A 21,702-nucleotide genomic window follows, 5' to 3' on the forward strand; every position below is an offset into this window, starting at 1 on the left:
TTTATGAATGGTCCTCTTGAATTACAGAAGCTAATCTATTACACCTGCATTACAACATCTAGTTCAGGGCTATCTTTTCACAAATGAGCTGATTTCTGCCATGGAAAGCAAATAAACATGTTGGATTTTTTTTCTTCTCCTACTGCAGACATTGAGCCAGAGCCTGTCTTATGGCAGTCAAAGATTTTTTTTAAATGCAACCTTAACATCACAAATGTTGAATTTAATGTCAGTATGTTCCTCCTCCCCACTCAAAAAATGTGAGAATGGAGAATATCCCTATCACCCAGGATAGTAATCTATCTTGGGTTACAAGGTTTGAGATGCATACAAGTCCTTCGTCACTTTCACTCACAGCTCAAAGGACAGTTGTGACAAAAACCGATTTCTTCAGCTCTCCTTCTCCAACCATCCAGAACATTTTCTTTTTCACCCAGTGAGGAGAAACAGCCATGGAGGCAACACCATGCCTGCACTTGCTGTGAAGCCTGGATTTCCAGGCACTATTCCTTACCTTGGTGGTTCAGGGAGATGCGGTTAGATGGTTCTTGGAAACCTGGTTCCACCAGATCCCGCCGACCATGAGCTGAAGTCTGATCTACATTGTCCTAAAAACAGAAGAGCACAATATCTCATCAAAACCAGGCATCCTGTACTCCCTGGAAGCGACATTACATGGAGTCAAACCACCAATACAAAACAAAAAGCCCTGCCATGCCTCTGAAAGGAGAAACCAATGTCAGAGAAGGTGGGGGAACAGATCACAGGGGGACACTAGGCTGTCACATTAATACATGTGGCATGGATCCAGAATCAATGACTGTGCTGTTGGCTCATCTGTACACCAGTTTGCGTTTCAAACAGAGAAACAGTGATGTAAATGTACTTCCTAGTTTAACAAAAGTTTCTTCTTGCATCAAATTATGCAGAGGCTTGGGGCTTTGTTTTCTTTAATTCCAAGTCTGTGGCTTAGGGCTTCGTAACTAATTAACTGGACTGAAACAGATTCAGTAGTGAACTACTAAACCTCAAGAGAAATCAGAAGTTCAGTTTAGATAAACATCCATGGCTCTGGATGCCAACCTGTTGTTTTTTCATACTGGAATTCTCACAAGATCAAGTTTCATGAAGTTTTAACACAAACTGAATTTGGCTAAGTCTAAAATACCACAGTTTCTCACAGATCTTGCCAAAGAAGACAACTAGGAGAAAGCAGGAAAATTTAAATATAAACAAGAAAATAGGAAAAGCAAGGTAAGTCATATTTTAGAAGAATGAGAAGGAGATTTAGAGCAGGTGCGTGGTTTTACAAAACTGGCATACCTTTGCATACACCAGTTAAGGGTGGGTATGGAAAAATGAGCAAAGTTGTCTGCACTGATGTATCACCAAGCATAAGCTGCTGCTGTGATATATGTGACTATACACATGATCCCACTGTGCCCCAAGTGTGGGCTAAATACACAATGGCATGACCTGCTTTTATGTCAAAACAGAGGAACCACCTCCATGGTAAATGACATTGTAATTAAGGCAGAGCAGAAACAAGCATACAGTGAGCAGCAATTCAACTCCACACAACCATGAGCTCTCAGTCCAGCCCTGACAAAGTATCAGCTAATGCTCAAAATTATAATGGATGTAGTGTTTGGGGACTAGAACTCTATATAGTTATACAGTATATGAAATAAATTATCTCTTCATCAGAGGGACTGTCTCAGCAAATGCTTGAACTTTGATTCAAGTACTCAAGCACTGCTCTCAAGTGTCATCACCATCAGAGATCAGTTCAGGAGCCCACAGGCATTTATAAGACAGAAACTGACAACAGTGGTATGACTAAGGAAGGTTTTTATGAGTAAACACTGTATGATAAGATACAAATGGCATCCATCTATCTATGCCAGATACAACTGGGACCACTCAAACGTCTGCCTCCATACTGGCTATCTCCCCTTATAGCTCTTTACATTTTTCACAGTGATTTTCACAACACTGGCTGTTGTTTCATGCGCCACATCTCGCTTATCTCGTGACTTTTTGTTATTGCTTCTCAGGAATCAAAAAAAAATCCCAAACCACATCAGACCTTCTGTCAGCACAAGTGTCTTTGTTCTAACTTCCTTGAAACACCGTGGTATTTGTTAGCTCTTTGAAGCCAATGGAACACTTACTAGGAACAAGCAACTCACAAGCTCGTGTTTTCATCAAATCCCTTGCAACCACAGGGTATCACATTGTAACATTAATAGTACTTTTGGAGCACTAGTCATTCTCACTGGATTTATCTCATTTTCTTCGGGACACCACATGAGCCATCACTGACCTGACCCACATCATCTCCATTTTTTAATTCGAGGCAGAATTAAACCTTGGGGAGGAGATGCTTATCTAGGAAATTTCAGTCAAAACTTAAAGCTGAAGCTGACTGCTCTCAGTACAGAGGCTAAAAGGTAAGCAACACGGGCATGGATAACTCAGCAGAACATCCCTCCCCAGCCCAGAGCTTTTCTCTGTGCACTTCCCTCCATGAAATTCAACATGACCAATTTTTACAGGGTAGCTAAAACCTCACAGATGCAGTTTAGCAGCATTAGTTCCACTTCCCAGGAAGAAGGCACAATGTCTAATGCAGGGATGCAGTGACAGATTGCCTCTTGGCTCAGAAGAGCAACAGGGCATCCCAAAAGAAATAAAAGTTGGAACAAGAAAACCAGCTATAAGCTATTTGTCACATTGTTTTCAGTTGCCCCAACATATAAAAGTCCCTTCTGGGAGGCAAGATTCATTAAATACTAGGTACTAACAAAGGTGAAATGGGGCCAAGATGCGTGATTTTACATTTGGGTTTCCCACAGCAGTAACACACAAACACAACTGAGAGACCTTATTTCAAGGTTTCACCTGGCTCCAGGGGCTTAACTCTCCAATTAAACCATACTTTTCTTGTTTTTTTAACTAGCAATTGCCAAAAATTTACAGGAAGAGGATACACCCTCTCTGGAATCACCTTACATCTTGTACCAGAAGATGCTGAGAACCACAGGCCTTACTCACAAAGTTAAGCCAAGCCATGGGAAGGTAGATCAAAGTTTTCAGAAGCAGAGGTTGCAGTGACTAATGACTACAGGTGCTGCCCTTGTAAAGCTGATGCCCCTGCCTGTTTCGCCCGGTGCAAATGCCTGCCCACAAGATCCAGAGAGTTCTCCGGCAGCTTGAGCAAAACAGGGAGGCAAAGGTTTCCTCCGGACACTGCGGGCCAGCAGAACCCAGGTGCTGAAGCAGAGCGACAGGCCGTGCATAAACAAAGCCACACCTGCTACAGCAATGTGGGCAGCGGGGGGGAAAAGGTAAGGGCGGTGAGGTTTAAAGAGCCAGGGGTAGTTTCACATGACCCTCCGGAATCTGTTTGTGTCCGTTGTGCACAGACAAACACTGGCACCCGGCCAGCTGCAGTGGAGAGCACATGCTGGAACAAGGGTAAAAGAAGAAAGGGGAGGGGGGCAGGAAATAAAGTTATATAATTACTCTGTGCCAGCAGCCTTGTTGTCGGGCCCCGGCTCACGGCTGAGGCCGTGGCCCCCAGCAAGGTGGGCACCTGCTTTGGTCCGTCACCATGCCCCTGCTGCAGCTGAAAGCGGCCTCCAAGCGAGTCATTTGTCTGCTTCGTGGTTTAATCCCCAGCTCTCCCTCCTCTTCCAATAAATGCTCTCAATATGAAATTAAAGCACGTTACTTAACTTACTGTACCATCCAGCTATTGTAGCATTTTTAGAAGCTAGCTGAGCATTAGCCCTCGCTGACTTTTTGCATGTGCTGTTTTCTCTGTCAGTTGGCCTCTGCAACCGAGGATGATTTAATCTAGCCACTAGCAAGAGTGCCGGAGGGACCTGAAGCAGGGTCCTTTAAAGCATTAGCATTTCATAAAGCCAAACACACCATCATTACAGGTCAGATTACAGTGTCCTCTTGCAAACCTATGTTGCATGACACAAAATGTGACGTGCTTGCATCTCCTTAAGAGCCAAAGTCCACTCATAGACACTGTTATCTCTACGTATCAGTAACCAGGACAATCTAGATTTATTTTTCAATCTATAACCAAGCCTTTCAAGTTGCACTCCTTAACTATGACATACAATGTTTGCTGCTGTTTGTGCTAGCACGATAAGCATTTCAGTTATCTAAGAAAACATTAAATCTCATCTTTTAATCAGAGAATCAACCAGACATGTACTGCAGCAGCTCTGTTGTCTGCACACATGCTCTTTAATCACCTCTTTGGCTCTGAGTGCCATTGTTCCCACCTGCAGTTTAGCACAGGAGAGTATTTATCAGTATGAGAAAGCATTATTAGACAGACCAGTGCGGTGCTACCACTCTACTGCTGCTTCTCTCATCCTAGTTTTTTCAGCAAATGTTATCCAGTCAGTCATTCAGGGTAATCTTACAGGTAAATAGTGCTTAGAGAAGGGAGGAGGCAGATTTGAATGTACAAATAATGAAGTATCATTTATACTTCCCTTCTTCTCTCATTCTTTGTGAAGAAAGGGGTCTAGCATAAAAAGAGAGAGCAGCTTTCTGGAGAAGTCTGGAAATCCCCTGAAGTGGTTCAGCTTCTTCTAATTTCAGCAGTCTCTGCAAGTTTACAAGATGAAGAAATGCTACAAGTGGCAGCACAGCTTCTCGGAAGCTCCTGGGAGCATGGCCAGACTGAGGATGTCCAGACCACCAAGACAACAGTCCCTGGTTTTGGATTTATTGTAGCTGCCTGCAAACCCACACTGCCATGCCCCTGAACAAAAGGTTCAATTGAGCAAGAGTCATGCGTACTCATGCCAGCAGTCCCACAGCAACAGATCAAGATCATGACATACTTCTGATGTTTGTACACCGTCCAGCACAACAGAAAGTAAAGTCAGACATGCTGACAGGTCTCACTGCAATTTAGGAGACTATCAAGGCAGATATGCCTCAGTTTGCAGAGAGGGCACTCCTGCCAAACAGGAGCTCCCTGCCAACCTGGCGGTGATTCTTCATCACACCAAAGTACGGGTCTTAAAATTAGCTGAGCAAAAAGAGAAAATCAGCAGAGTCATTATTTGAACCACCAAGCTTTACGCTGTTCAGGCAACTTGTGTAAAGCAAAATTAAGTACCTGATGTTAGCACAGACCGAGGAAGCTACTGCAGAGTGCTCAAGTGTAAGTGGCTCCCAGACAAAAAAGTAACTACAAAAATCCACTGAAGCGGTGAACACCAAGGGCTGTAAAAACGTGGACACAGCTCCAGGCTTCAGGAGCAGAAAGAGGATACTTCGAGAAATTACACTCTCTCTTTGTATCTACAACCTGTTGCTCTTAGAAGAAAGACACAGATAGACAAATATTTCTTTATCTGACTCAGTATTGTCATTCTTAACATGCCCCTGGAGTTTCCTTAGGAAATGAACAGATTAGACAGCATTTCTTCTGAGGATGCTTCATAAGAGTCTTGCTTTCCAAACAAAAGACTGTTTGCGTTTATGTAAAGTAACTTCCTGCACCGCTTTTTAAGCTATGTGATTCTTTATACCAAGAATTTGCAGCTTTGGTTTACTTCAAGCATCAAATGTACAAAGAGGATAATAGACTCAATTGTGCTAAGTGCCAAGTAGCCAGCTATTCATCTCAGTAAACTTTCCTATAGCTTACTGGTATCCACAGCCATCTAGAGTTCCTGCACACTCAATTTTACTCTTAGCCCTGTGAAGGCAAACACACAGGCTATTACAAGAATAAATCCAACTGACATATCCAGAGCAATGTTCAAATTCTAATCCAAACTCCAAAAGTTGATTAGTAACTCATGTGATGTTCCTTTCTTAAAAGCACAGTAGCACAGTCCCCTACCAGACAGCTGTTTGGTACAATGTGTTTTCAGCAAGCTGACACCCCAGAGTTTGAGGAAATGTGCTCCAATTAAGATCCTGAGGGAAGTGCAAGGTTCTTGGGTTTGTCCAAAGTCACTGCTTTGCAAACAATTTCAAGTTTACTCAAACAGCATGTGTATGTTTTACTGTTTTCTGCCAATGTGTTTAACATGTCATACAAATAAAGAAAACACAGGCTTTGCACACTAGGCAAAAAACTTTAAAGCGCATTCTCAGACAACCCACATATTACATAATTAAAGACCTGTAACCTGGTTTCCTGCCTCTTAACTATAGTCATTTGACTAGGTAAGACCCAAGTGAAAGGCTCAGTAAGTCAACAGAGTAACTGTGAACCTAGAATTTTAGCATTCCCATTGCTAAGAGAGCTTGTACAAACAAGGGCTTAAAATAAAGCCACTTAGCTTTGTCAAAAGTTGGGCTTTCTCTCCTGAAGTAGCAAAGCCACTAACTACAGGAATCCTTCTGATTTTACAGTACTGGCTGTCAAGACTGGGAGCAATAACCCTGGAGACCAAGAACAAACAAGCCAGTTCAGGATTAAAGGAGCAGCAAAGGCAGCAGCACATTCCTCTCAACACACCACAGCACCTCCAATCCAAATCACAGAAAACACATGATAACCTAGCAGGGTACACAGACCTGTTGTGATCCACATATTCCTACAACCCTCAGCAGAATTACCAGCCCACCACACAACATATAAGGCAGCTACACAGAGCAGGAATTAGCAAAGGGAGAAGGAAAATGAGGCTGACAGAAAAGACAGACCTGCGTCCATGGTCCATGTCTCTGCAGTGGCAGAGAATTTGTTAAATGAATCACAGGAATTATATTACATCCCATGATACAGGGGAAGGCAGAAAGGCTTGTCAGTCTGACCTTGGAGGAACTTATCTCCTGACCCCCCCCGGGCTTTAGCAACTCACTGATCAGAAAACCTTCAAGTCTAAAAAAACCTGGGGGTTTGGACCCTGTTGTCAACACTGAAACCCCACAGTGTGCAAGCCTTGAGCCACTAAAGTGTTTCTTCCTAAAAGCTATAGCCCAACACAGTTATAGAAACCACTGCTACAGCTGAGCCAGAAACTTATTTTTCTGAAGGTGCTTCAGATTTATTTTTAGGAGTCTGGTTTGTGACTTATCACTACCTGCACTGCAATTGCTATCAGGGCAAACCAAAAAGCAACACCACCCAGCTTCTTTCTGTCACACCCTGCCCAACTCCCAGTGTCTCTTTGGCATCCAGAAAATTAATTAATTAATTAATTAATGTAGTCTACCAAGAGCTGGACCACAGCTAGCAACCTCCAACAGTATCTGGTAGCAGCTGTTTACTCCTAAAAGGCTTTTCTCCAGTAAGGCAGGGGTGAGCATAGTGAGTGTTAGCTGACAGCTCCAGCAATGCACTTTTACAGCATGCATACAGGCTAACACTAGAGATTCAGCTTCTCTAGGCTGATCTTTGCAAAACTGGCATTAACAGGGCTTTCAACACTCCTGAACCCAACATTTGGCAAGAACTCTCTCACTAGATGCAGTCCTCTCTTAGCAGGAACCAGCCACTTCTGCAAAAAATGAGCTGTCTCCCCCAGTTCTGCACAGAGAAAATGGATAGGATACTCCACAGTGTGCACTTCTTGGACCAGAATGACATTTATTATGGTAGAAGAAAATTCAATGCATCATGGCTGCTGTCTTTTAATCAGCTAGCAATGAGGGAATCCAACTGACAGGCTTAGAAATCCTAAAAGCTTTGTTCTATTTTTAATGAGACTAAAACCACTGTGGCTGTTAGAGACAGTTTACATAGTTTACAGCTAAAATACAGTCTTGAAATACAGAAAAGAAACAACTGCACAAAATTCTCAGTGAAAGCAATCATTCCTTAAAGGTGTCTTCACCTATAAAGTACTTAGAAAAATGAAGTATTAACTGACTGATAAAGTATCCTTTAACTTCTTTTTTTTTTAAACAAACTAGGCCTCTTTTCATTTCTAACAAAACACCACTGAATAAATGAAGTTTGTATCAGGAAATTCTTCACAGTAGGAAAGTTGCATGCTTACATGGAAATTTTGTTTCCTCTGCTGGTGCCCACAGCACCTGATAATGTATCTCTAGCTTGTACTTAATTGTAAATTAGCCTTACCTCCAAAGCAAGTCACTCTCACTGGCAAGGGACTGCCACTGACAAAGATACATGTTCAAAGCTACATCCCTGGCTGCATGTTCTAAGTTCTTTGGTTTTGGTCAACACTGACTCAAACACTGAAGTCCCTGAAAAATCTGGTATTTGTGACAGTGAACTGTACTTATCAACAGTAATTCAATTAAAAAAATGAGTTTTCTTACCATGAGAAAGTATAACCTAAAGCAGTATGTCATATCTGTCTTTCTTTTAAAGAGGCTTTTCAGTTAGATCTGGCATCAAAGAACTGACACATAACAGACTACTGTACTTAAATTGAGCCAAAAGCACAAGTTCATACGTGTTAACTGCTATACTGAATGGTGCTCAATCCAGTATAGCAATCTAGGGAATAATGCAACCCACAACAATGTGTTGTTGCTCATAAAACCTTTAGCCTATTCAAGAATCCTTAACAGGGTCACTTTCCATATTTTGTCCAAGTTTCTTAAGTGAACTGTCAGACTATATTCCTTCTTCATCAGAAGGACAAAAAAACTCATAATGGGAATGAATATTTGTACTCTGGTGCAATGGAAAATTTCAGCATCACACACTTGCTAAACACCTGTCCAATCTGAGAAAATATCTTCAAAATTATTTCCTTTAAGCTTGTATTAAAAAAAAACCCTAAAAAAAATCTCATCTATTATTTTGGGGGAAGCTGTAACACAGAAAAAAAGTACAGGATATTTGATCCTTTCCAACACACTGGCCTCCCCATGCTCAGACCTGTGAAATACAAGGTAGCTCATCTGTTCTACTTGGCATCAAATCTACTACAGCTTTGGTTATAGCAGCAGTGCTGGCCAGCTTCTTCCAAGAACACTGGCTTTGGGAGTCAGGTTTTGACAGCTCCCTTCTACCACATGGACAGGAGACATTCCGCAAAATGCCTTGGACAGTCTGTCCTAGCACAGGCTAATGATGCCCTGAATTAACCTTGGAAAGCTCAGTGCTTGAAAGGATGAGCTGGTGGACTCTGGATCTGGCACTATAGCAACACATTTGTGTGTCTCAGACCAGGGGAGGGAGCAGAGAAGGGAAGATGCCACCTGGGTTGAAGGAACCACTGTTTCCATACAAGTGCATTCTCTTCAGGAATTTATATTCAAATTTCTATGCTTTGGGAAGTGGCAACTGCAGCACAACAACCTAAATTGCATTTAAGAGTATGCAAGCTCATAGCTAGGAAACCCTAGATACCAAGACAGATGAAACTCAACAAAGGAATGCAAGTAGCATGAAACACAAAGGCATTTATACCATCTGAACGTGGCTCTGCTCTCTTACTTAGCAATAGTGCTATCCCCCTTTTGTCTTTGTGATGGTTCAGCTTCAAACTGAGAATCTGAATGGGCCAACAAGTAAACATGGTTCTCCACAGCCCTCGACAGAGGTGATAAAATGATAAACCTCCTGCGGGGAAGGAGCCACTGTGCCACACGGACCATTAAAATTTACTCGTTGTCAGTGAGCAAACTCTCACCTGCTAATGAAATTGCTCTTCAGGTCTTCAAACTGATAATCTGACCAATTTGTCATGTTGAACAAATTCATACAAGACTACTTTGCTATCCCTCCTTGCTTCAAACTATTAGCAACATGGACCTCGTCACTCTACTTTCTAGGCAATTTGTTCAATTGCTGAAATTTAGGGTGTGCTTGGTACTCCTCTCCTCCTTCCCAACAGTGATCCTTGCTGCTAGATACATAATCAACAGGTCTAGAAGTGCCTGTCCCATCTGATCAAACCTATGATCCTGATTACCTGACCACACACCTTTCTGCTCAGATAAAGATCCATTCTCCTGTTACATGGTGCCATCTGCCCCAGAACTCACTGCTCACTTCAGACAAGGGCATTTGTAGTTCTGGTGACTCGCTCTCAATTCGATACAGAATTAACTCTTTACACATCTCTAAAACAGCAAGGCTTACCAAAAACAAACAAAAGACATTTCAGAATCTCAGATATGGGGCAAACGTTTATACACTTTAGTTGACTCCTCCATACCCTACTTACACCCCACATAAATCACAGTCTACCAGTCTAAGGCACAGTAATTATTCATGATTAATAACCTAACATCAGATCTTGTATTGGAACAGACTGCTGTGTTCTCCCCTAACCAAATATCAGGGTTACAGTCAGAGTAAATCAGTAATGTAGTTTACGCAAAAAAATGCTGGAGTCTAAGCAACAGTCTGTAAGATATGGGTACTTAAAATAGTTGTTTTGTATTGCATATTTAGCAGTAATGGGTTACTTTGCAAGCCTTCAGAATAAGGAAAAAAAACAAACCAAAAAACCCTCATCATTACCAACAGAACAACATGCTGAATGTCTGAGTTTCTTTCCTTAATCATGTATGAATCTCATTTAAGCTGTGCAGCTCTAAGAAAGTCACACACATAACTGCACCTTTCATTGTGCAAACTGCGCAAAACAGCTTTCCTGAAAAAAAACCATCCTCACAGTGATGCTCTATCAGACTTCATTAGGTTGTCACCTCCAAGTGTTAGCACACAATGGTTGGACGAAATTTCTAATATGAATGATGCTGCAGCCTGCATTACAGAAATACCAACACAGAAATTGTCAATTCATAACAGCTAGAAAAAAACCAAAAATTAAGATAAGACTAACAAACAGGAGCCATCCTGACTATTCCAGTGCATCACTGTCTTGCTCCAGTTTCTCAAAATGAAAGAAACTTACAGGGCTCAATACAGGGCCCAGTTCTCTTCAGTATCTTTACTGATGATCTGGATGAGGTTGTCAAGCATACCCTCAGTAAGTTCATGGGCAACACTAAGCTGGGTGGGAGAGCTGATCTGCTGCAGGACAGGAAGGCTCTGCAGAGGGATCTGGATCAAAGAGACAATTATATGAGGTTCAACAAGTCTAAGTGCCAGCTCCTGGACTTGGGTCACAATAACCCCATACAACACTCCAGGTTGGGGAAGAGTGGCTGGAAAGCTGCCCAGCAAAAAAGAACCTGGGGGCACTGATCAACAGCAGCCAAACATGAGCCAGCGCGTGCTCAGGTGGCCAAGAAGGCTGATGACATCCTGGCTGGTATCAAAAATAGGCCAACAGTGCCAGGGCAGTGATCATCACCCTGTACTCAGCCACACTTTGAGTCTCTGCGTCCAGTTCTGGGCTCCTTACTACAAGAAAGACATTGAGGTGCTGGAGCAAGTCCAGAGAAGGGCAACGGCACTGGTGAAGGGTCTAGAGAATGAGTCCTACAACAAGTGGCTGAGGGAGCTGGGGGTGTTTAGCTTGCAGAAAAGGAGGTTTGGAGGGACCTTATTGCGCTCTACAACTGCCTGAAAGAAGGCTGTAGCCAGGTGGGGGTCAGCATCTTCTCCCAGGCAACCAGCGAGGGGACTGGAGGACACAGCCTCAAGCTGCACCAGAGAAGGTTGAGGTTGGATATCAAGAGGAATTTTTTCATAAGAAGGGCTGTTAAAACACTGCGACAAACTGTCCAAGAAGGTGATGGAGTCACCATCCCTGGAGGTGTTCATGACTGGACACGGAGCTAAATACTATAGTCTAGTTTACAGGGTGGTTACCTATCAGAGGTTGAACTCAATGTCCTTAGAGGTCTTTTGCAACCTAAATGATTCTGATTTTCCTCATCTTCATTGTCCTTAGAAAAATAAGTATCTAGGTTTGACTATGGTAAAATCCAAGCACCTCAAAGGTACTTTTTAGCCTGAGAACTTCTCTCAATGCTCTGCCTATCTCTGTCTAACTTTCAAAAACCTAGGTACCATATGAAATGTGCATCATTGTTACACTTGTTCCAGTACCAATAAAAATATATACTTGTATCTATCCATCTCAAGGTAGTGGCTGCCATGTTTTCCTTTCCTTGAGGAAAGGGAGTTAATTGCAAGTAGCTCTACCAGTTATCCTGCATTAAGAAGATGGCTTTATCAGAAAATCTTTATTGACTTAACATTCTCTGAAGGAAGAAAATTTACAAAAGATCAGCAATTTGCATTTAAATAGTAACAAATTACATGTAAAATTGCACGCTGTCCCAGAAAACATAATACAAAGTACAAATCTTCAGTTTTTGCAGAAGCTGGCACACTAAAAGCAGGCACGTCAATCATCTCTTCATACTTGTAAGGTTTTCTTTTTGTTTTGTTCTGTTTTGAAGTTGTTCACAGTGTGTGTCAAATGACCACTTATTTTTATACAGTTCCTCACCACCTCTTTTCACACCTACTGGACACATCCAAGGAAGTTATCCACAGTACATCAGAACATACACTGAGGCACTCCTACATGGTTAGCAGCAGCTGCTTTAATTCTACACAAAGTCTATGAGACTACATTAAAGCCTCAACAGATCAAAAGGGTTTCATAACTACCAGTATGCTACTGCAGGAAGGTCTGCTGTGCCAAACATTGCCAAGGCAGCACATGAAACAAAACAAGCAAACCACCTCAAAACAAGACCTGCCCAGGTAAAGGGTCTCCAGACAAGGAGATTTGAACAGACATTGCAAACCTGGTCAGCCAGAAGAAAAGTTCAAGAAATCCTACAGTTGTAATAAATCCACATGTACAATGTTTGATCATGCTGGCTTCAGCAACATGGAAACACCACTGCTATCAACCGCAAGAACATCTCTGCAAATGGATTTCTACTGTGTGCTCCAAGAAAAAATGGGATGCAATCAGATGAGCTGCTGTTCAATTGGTATTGAAGTGGCTTCTCCTTCTCTTCTGTGAAACCACTGCTGAAGACTAGGTAGGGGAAGTGACTTGTTTACCTTGCAGTGCAAGGGGCTGGCAGCTTGCACATGAGCAGCTACCTCACTTCAGCTGAACGGTGATTAATTCAGGGTGGTACCTGTTACAGTACAACCAGTATTTATTGTACTGCTTCCTCTAGTTTTGAGCTATTCTTTCTAACCCAAAAATGCAGGTCTATGAAATAAAAGGTAGTGGAAAACATTCCTGCTGAGATTAAAGTCAAATCAGAGATTAAAAAAAAAAAATCACAGGATAAGGTAGAGATGAGGAAAAACATTGAACTAGGCTTCAGAATCAAACTGGAGACGAGAGGAATGGGCCACCTTCTGGATGCAGATAAACAGAAGAGTAATTATTTAGCTAAACAAGGAAAATTAACTGTGACAGGTTACCTAGAAGCTCATTATCACACCACAATACTGACAGCATGTGTGTAATCTTAAATCATAATAATACATGTTATTGTGTCAATATCCCTGTTTCAGAAGATGCTACAGATGAGAAGTTTCTGGTCTTGCAGGTTTGGGTTTATTTTAATCTTCAGGACAAGTCATACTCAAAAGATACACTGTCAAAAAACTATTTTTCCAACTTGCTCTCATCCAGCATAGCAGTTATGGTTTGTGACTTAACCATACAGACAGTTCATGTTCAACGGCCAGCAGCTTGTCATAATTCCAAGGACATAAAGGACTCCAGAAAAAACAAGATTGCAAGAGATGCCTTTTTCAGAATATCTTTAGCAAACTTCAGTTAACCCTTCTGCTCACATCATGGCAAAAAAATAATGCATGTCATGCAGAAATCTCCCCAGCAAATACACAGGAAGGAATATTTTCCATGAAATTTGCAACCCACTGCCTTATATACTTCTATATAGTCAGAAGTAGAGAAACAAGCCCTCTGAAGTCTTTTTACCTTAGGAAACAGGTTCTACAAATGCTTCCAGCTACAAAACACTTAAGGTGACTATCTCAAATATTTATATTTGGGTTGAAAAACTCCTTAGGTCTGTCCTGAATTCAAAAAGGAAAAAAAACCCAACTTGAGAGGGCATGTGTGGGTGAGTAAACAAGTTGTTTCATAAACGGATTATTTATGGATGTATGTAACGTGTATGTTACATATGGTCCTGAAGTTACCTTCTGCAGAAATCTTCCCAAGAGGTCATGACAAGAGGTCATGGTGGTGTGGCCACAAAGAATGAGCTCAAGAAAGAGCTCTGCAAGAAGCAGGATATGCAGAGGGGGAACAGAGTACAAGCACACAGAAAGACTGCAGGATAAAAGGGCTTCACCCAACCAGGAGACCCAGAGCCCCACAGAGGGTGATGAGGAAAGATGTCCCATGGAAATGGACTACCCATAAATAGTTAACTGTCTCCTGACATCATCATTGCCAAGATGTCTTCCTGAAAGAGCCCGTGATCTTCCAGGAGAACTAGAACATCTTCTCCCAAGCTCCCCCACCCACTACTCTCTATCAGCCTGAACATAACACTCAAGGAAAACCTGGGAGGTCAGGTCTTTGCCAGAGATGGAAGAGGTAGAAAACCCAGAGGCAGGAAAGGGAGATGTTAGCCTTGCCAGGCTAGGCAAGAACCTTTTACAATCAATAAAACAGTTCATGCATTGGAAGGCTTTCGTCAGCCCTTGCTCCCTGACCTGCACTGTCTCCATGCCCTCCAGGCATGCAGATGGCATCTCTTCTGCAATGGGCCCAGAGTGGAGAGGGAAGGGGAACATCTGGCCAGGACTCCCCTAGTGCCTCCCCACCAAGTAACTTGGAACCAGAGGCAGTCATGACCAAAGGACAGCAGCATCAGTCACATCTGAGGGTGAACCCTCATAAGCCACTCAGCAAGGGGGAGCTTCCCTACACCACCCCAAGGACAGTCCTGGGGAGATATGGCTGGCAGCAGGTCCTTGGAGAAGGCAGCACGGCAGACAGTCCACTTGGATGTAAGCCTTGTGAGAGAGAGTAAACATCAGGGAAGCCAGGAGAGCACCATGACAGGACACTGAGAACCAACAGCCTGGCTGGGAAGCCACAAGGGACACTGCTGGGACAGGAAACACCTGGACAATTGGCTAGCACCTCTAGGTTCTCCTTTGCTTCTGTCACACTGCCAAGTCCCTCATTTTCCACTTCAATACTTCCCAAAAGAAGCACTCACCATCTTTAAGAAGATTAATGTTCAGAATACCTGTCTTGCTCAAACCAAATGCATCCATTTTTGCAGCCAGGTGTATGGGGTGGAGAGAAACTTGACACAAATTGCCTAAATCACATTTCTGACCCACTCACAAGTACACAGTGCCATTCCAGCTGCAGCTAGCACTGGACTCTACAAAGATTTCTGGAGTGGGTTGAAGACAACTTCACAAGTGATCAGTGAGTCAACTGGGGAAGCATTTTCTTGCTTGACCAACAAGCTGGCAAAGCCAACTGATAGACAAAGAAGAGCCATTTGAGGAAGAGGTTGATGGCAGCGGAGATGATGCAGAGATGACAGTAATGAGTAAGCAAAGAGACCAAGACTACCAGCAGAATTATAGTCTTGGACTGTGGGAAAACAGGTTTTTGGCAGACTTCTCTGAAAAACCAAGGTACCCAGGGCAACAATCTGATCTTGCAGGAGCCTACTCAAACCTCAAGAAAGGTCCATTGTGGCATGCAGAAAGTCACAGGGGAATGGCAGAAAGCCAGCTGAATTGACAGGCATCTCCTGCCTCAGCTAAAATGCTGAAATGCAAAGAGCATTAAAGAGGAAGAGGTTACACAGAAAGAACATGGAGATTGTGCACATGCAGAAAAGCTGGAGCAAGCAAAGGATGCCAAGAAAAACCAAGGAATTGTTATATAGGAAAGTAATGACAAAAGGAGGGCTACTATTGGTTGAGTAAGTTCTCAGCTGTGCATAGGATCCAGCAGCTAAGGACACAAAAGACCAATGATTTTTTCCCTCAGTTTTTCCTAGATCCTCCTTATGTCTCCCAGTTCTTTGAGCACAGTGCCAGCGTCTGGAGGATTGAACCATTACTGACAGCAAAGGAAAGTTAAGAATCAGACAAGCTAACTAGGAAGCAGATAGGATGCATTAGAAGATGCTAAGGACGCTAACCAACACTACACTAGCAAGGCTACTCTCTGCTATCTCCAAAAGACTAAGTAACTAATCAGAGGATGATCCTGGTGAGTGCAGAGGCAAAGAACACATTCCTCTTCAAAACAGGTGAGGATGACAATATGAAGCACCAGAAGCTGGTCAGCCTTGACAAGTTGGCAGGAGTATGGAGCAAGTCCTTCCAGAAGTCACTGCCAGGAACTCAAAGGATCTACACTGGCTGTTCCAAAGAACAAGTCATATTCATTTGCAATTTTATACCACGTGTACTAAAGGTCTTCTCTCTCAAGAAACCAGAACACTTACACAGATCATGGGTCACTGTGCTGCCTTCTGATTTCATCTTGCTGCACATACTAGGTTTCTTCAAATAGATAGTTAAAATTTTACAGTACTGGACAATCATATGGGATTTCTGGAACATCTGCTTTCATTAGAAGAGGAGACACTTCATTTGTACTCCCCACAGCCCAAAGCAACCTGCCTCAATATAGCTGAAGGCTGTAGAAAAGTCACCTGAATACTGGAGAAGAATCTACTGCAACAGCATAAAATTGATCAAAAATACCTCTTTGCCTCCACTGAAGTATCAACCCTACAAATCTCATGTGAGCTGAAATAATGGCCTGCCACTCTCCTACACTCCTAGCTTCAAGAACTTCTTCAAGAAAGGTGCCAACACCACTTTGTCAGAAACCCCCTCCTGAACTGCACAGAAGTATTCACTCTTCTGGGGAACTTGCCAGCATGACAGGATTTACTGTATGACTAATATGCATTAATGAAGCACAAATGGACAACTATTTACTTGTGCTAATAACTAAAGCGCCTTATTAGAGCTAGGGCCTCTAGCATGAAGGATTGCCAGGCTCCTCCACTTGCCAAAATTATGTCAAAAAATTGAGCCAATGTGTAAGACATCAAGAGCTACAGCCAGTGTGTAGTAGAGTCTTAAGTCATTGTTTAACATTCAGCTTGCAAAGGACCAGCATGCTCCAAAACCACTGGCTGTTTCCGAGGGCTTGTCTTTTCATTGTAGAGGCTAGAATTTCAAATATGCACACTGGTCGTACCAGCACACAGGCCAAAGCTATCTTAAAATAGCAGTAAAGCCTGAGAGCTTTGCTGGGCATTTGTGTTCCACCTTTGATTGCTCACTGTTCTTTCAAATCAGAAATAAAACCACTGTATCTTAATGCCTCGGATTAAAATATCAATACTATCTAGCATAAAAGGCCATTAATACCAATAATCTGGCCCCTTGTTCATGAAGGATTCCTGAAAGCAGATCAATTTGGTAAAATTCCATCCTGAAAAGGCAAAGTCAGCCGAACAAGTCCTTGCTCTGTGCAGCACTTTCCATCCCACCTCTCCACAAAGGGAACATACCTACAACACTAGAAATTAAAGACCTCAAAAAGTGGCAGGGTTTTGTGGGAACCTACAAATAACTTTTTAAAAAGACCACTCCAGATTACATTATATTAGGAATGGAAAAGAAAGTTCTTGGGGGTTGCAGAAAGAGCAGGTAAAGACTGTTTTCAGTCATAGCTAGTACTAGGTTGACCTGATATATTTATCCCTAGCTTTACAGAGTAAATGGCACCTTCACCACACCAAGGCCACAGTGAGTTCAGGGTCTCCACTCTTTGAATCAGCAGCTTCAGTTTGGAGTAGAAAGTCTGCAAGTGTAGAAACAAGGACGTCTCTGCCATGAGGCATCACATGAACAAAAAAGTCTGGAAACTGTACCCACAGTTTCTCTCTAGAAACAGGAAAATTCTCTTCTCAGATTTGTTCACATAAACAGCTTCATTCAGAATCACAGGATTTGGGGTGGTAGTTTGGAGAAGTTCTTTCCTCCCTTCTTTTTTAACTTAAAAAATTATATAAGTAAGTGCTTATGAAATATTGTCCTTCCTTTGATCAAACAGATTCTCTTTAGACTATGTAACATACGAAAATGTCCTGGGCATAACTTTATGCAAGTTCTGTATCTAGATATATTTCTTGGAAATACTTAAATATAAGGCAACATTATATTACTGGTCTTTTCCAAGGATAGAGGAGATCTCTCTGAGCCAACTGGCATGGACAACAACACTAAGAACTATCCAAGCCACAGTGCTTTCTTGAAAAGTGACAGCTCCAAGTACACAGCAATATTATCTTCCGCTTAAAAAACAAAATAGCCTTCTCCACTGGTTACTGTTTACTCATATTTAGAACACAGAACATCTGTGTGAGGAAGGTTCATTAAAAGCAGATCCCCTCAACTATCACTAATGTAATTCCAGTTGGTTATATTCAATGCACTTTAAAAAAAAGCTTCCATTCCTTTGTATTTCAGGTTTCTATCTTTTTATATTTATGCAGGCATTTGAAGTGTGAAGCTGTCTTAGGACTGGTACATCAACTCTCTTCTGTTAAATTAGAGCTGTTATTAACATGAAAAAAACACATACTGGTACTTCTCCAAAATAACCAGTTGGTAAACAGCTTGTTAAATATTTACTCATTTGGAAAAGATCCAACTCATGAAAAAATATGCAGGACTTTTTTGGTGCTATAGTCTGCTAAACTGATTGTTACCATTGCTTCAGAATGTTCTCATGAAGTTTTGTGAGAGAACAGCAGAAAATAGTCTGTTTTTATCAGTGTGGGTATGTTTTCAGTCTTGAAGTATCATCTTAAAAGCTGCATAGAAGTCAGAACCTAAAGAGGCCCACTGCTTTTGATTTTCATGCTATCACTGATTGACTGGGGTTGGAACAGACCTCTGGATGTCACCTGGTCCAATCCCCTGCTCAGGCAGGGCCACCTACAGCCAGTTGCCTGGGATCATGCCTGGGGGGCTTCAGACAATCTCCAAGGATGGAGATTTCACCACCTCTGCCAATGCTCAGTTACTCTCACAGTGAAAGAGCATTGCCCAATATCAAGGGGGAACCTCCTGTGTTTCAGATCCTGTCCACTGGCTCTGGTCACCAGGCAGCCTAGCTCTATTCTCTTTACAACATTTCAGGTATTTATATATATTCCTAAGATCCCCCCTCAACTTTCTCTCAAGTATAAAAATAGCAAATCATAGGTTTAAACATGAATGAAAACCAGAGCTAAATCAAGAGACTGCTTGCATTTAACGACAGGGTCAATCTAGTGTTTAAGCATGAAATCATTAACAGGAAGACGCAAAATTAAACTTCTTTATTTCCTCACTTGATTTGCAATATCTATGTTGTAAATTGGTCTATCCTGACCAATGGTAGTAGTAATGCAAGTAGCAAATGATATGATTGACCACTAGAGTATTTTGAGTCTTTTTTCTTGATGGGTTGAAAAAATTCATGTAACTGGAAAATGTGGACTAAGTCACTTGAAATTTCTTGCTTGCATTCACCTTCCGAAAAAGACTTCATGTTTTGCCAACCAACTTCTGCAAATTAGAATACAAAAGCAGAAGTAAAAACAGTAAGGTACATACTTGTGACTGGAAATGTAGAAAGGTAAACTAGTACATCAAAAAACAACAACAACAAAAAAAATTATTACTATTTCTTGTCAGAAGGGAAACTGTACTCAATTGTATAGAAGCTTAGTGCAAGATACAAATTTCTTTTATGTTATTTTGTTCCATATAAAGTATTCTGATGATTCACCATAATGGTGGCAACACTTCCACTCCTCTTTAAGTGGAATGTGGTAAGCACCACACTTCTATTTCAATGTTAATGAAAACAACTGGTTTCAGGACAATTTTTTAAACAAACTTCTTTCCAAGAAAAAGAAAAGCTAGAAATATAGCTTCAGTTGGTCTTCAATGAAAACTAACAAGCAGCATCAACTCTATCTGTAAAAAACATTTGCAGCCTGCACTCAGGGAGACAGATTTCATAACTTCATATTGGAGGCAACATGTCTTGTAAAAACATTCACTAATGTTCGCGCTGCTTTTTACTTTGTCTGCTCCAGTCCGTCAACCCTCTACACCACATCCATGTAAACTGTTAAAACAAGAGTATCGTCAATAAAAGATCTGTTGACTGACACCATATTTCACAAATCTGATGACTTTCTGCATTGGCAGTAGCAACATTTCAGCTTTTCTTTATGCAATATGTAGAAGAATGATGCAATGTAATAATGCATCTGGTGTTTTTTCACTCAGCTATGCCCAAGGACTTTGAAAGCCTGCTTGTGCACTCTGGTCCTTCCATGTTGCCCTCTTAGGGTGAAAAAACCAAACTCCAGGATTCATTCTAAATTTTATGCAAGCAGAATCCTTGTATGTTTAAGCCTAATAAGAGTAAATTATGCCACCGTTTGTTTTGAATCTTGAAAATCATGTATTGGGTTTGCAAGAGAAGGCTTTGGGAGTGGGGGGAGGGACCAGGTTGGCTTCTGTGAAAAAAAAAACCAAACAAAGCCATCTGCTCAGTTGTGTCCTGGTTCTGACCAAGACAGGGTTAATGTTTGGAGTAGCTGGGAGGTGGCATTGCTAAGACAGGGAGGTTATTCTACACCACCTCACCTCATTGCCCGGGGTCAGAAAAGGGGGATTCTGAGAAGGGGTTCCTTCCTGATGAGCAAGCCTAGCACTGGTCAGGTTGCCTGAGCGTCCTGCATGCGAAATTACTCTCTAATGAGCACTTTTGTCAATATTGTTGTTGTTACTGCTCCTTTTCTTATCTCATGGCTGTTCCCAGTAAACTGTTCTCATTTTAACCTGTTATCTTTGCCTTTTGTGCCCCAAATTCTCCTCTCCGGCCACCCCCAGTGGTAGGGCTGGGGGGGGGCAACCCAGCAACAGTGTGATTTGGAGGGCCTCAGTAGTAGAAATCAAGGAGTACCATTCCTAAACCATGACAAGTTGCAGATGAAGAAAGGAGTGGAAATATGGAGAGAAACAGCTCTGCAGAATCCAGGGTCAGTGAAGAAGGAGAGGAAGGAGGTGCTCCAGGAACTGGAGCTGACGTTTCCCTGCAGCCCGTGGTGCAGACCATGGTGAAGCAGCTGTGTCCCTGCAGCCCATGGAGTCCTACAGGAGAGCCAGAGATCCACCTACAGCCAATCCAGGGCTCTGTGCTGGAGCATGTAGATGCACAAATGAGGCTGTGACACTGTGGGAAGCCCACGCTAGAGATGGAGCAGGCTGCTGGCAGGACCCGTGCACCCATGGAGAGAGAGAAGAGCTCACACTGGAGCAGGTTATGCCCTGTGACCTCCCAAGGCACAGCAGCCTGCTCTGGAAGGACTGCACTCCATGGAAGGGACTTATGCTCATGTGGGAAGGACCCACACTGGAGAAGTTCGTGGAGATTTGTCTCCCTGGGAAGGGCCCCATACTGGAGCAAGGGAAGAGCATCAGTAGTCCTCCCCCTGAGAAGAAGGATTGTCAGAAACAACATGTAATGAACTGACTGCAAACCCCATGCCCCATCCCGCTGCATCACTGGAGGGGAGGAGAGAGAGCAATCTGACAGTGAAGTAGAACCTGGCAAGAAGGACAGGGTGGGGGAATGTGTTTTTAAAATTTATCTCTATTTCTCATTACTTTACTCTGATGTGATTGGTAATAAATTAAACTAATTTCCCCCAGTCAAGTCTGTTTTGCCTGTGATGGTACCCAGTGAGTGATTTCTCCCTGCCTTTACCTCATGCCATAAGCCT

The 21,702-nt window shown here is 42.4% G+C and overlaps 1 protein-coding gene across 2 annotated transcripts in view; it reads right to left on the bottom strand.

Annotated features, from left to right (window-relative positions):
* The window catches only part of GRB10 (growth factor receptor bound protein 10), a 145,493-nt gene that overhangs the window by 83,298 nt on the left and 40,493 nt on the right, over window positions 1-21,702 (bottom strand). For both annotated transcript variants that reach the window (XM_030944085.1, XM_030944086.1), the window contains one exon: window positions 515-608. In XM_030944085.1, coding sequence (XP_030799945.1) covers window positions 515-608 — 94 coding nt within the window. The remainder of the gene's footprint in view (window positions 1-514; window positions 609-21,702) is intronic.

Source organism: Camarhynchus parvulus, chromosome 2 (assembly GCF_901933205.1).
Source record: "Camarhynchus parvulus chromosome 2, STF_HiC, whole genome shotgun sequence".
In the NCBI taxonomy this organism is placed as follows: domain Eukaryota; kingdom Metazoa; phylum Chordata; class Aves; order Passeriformes; family Thraupidae; genus Camarhynchus; species Camarhynchus parvulus.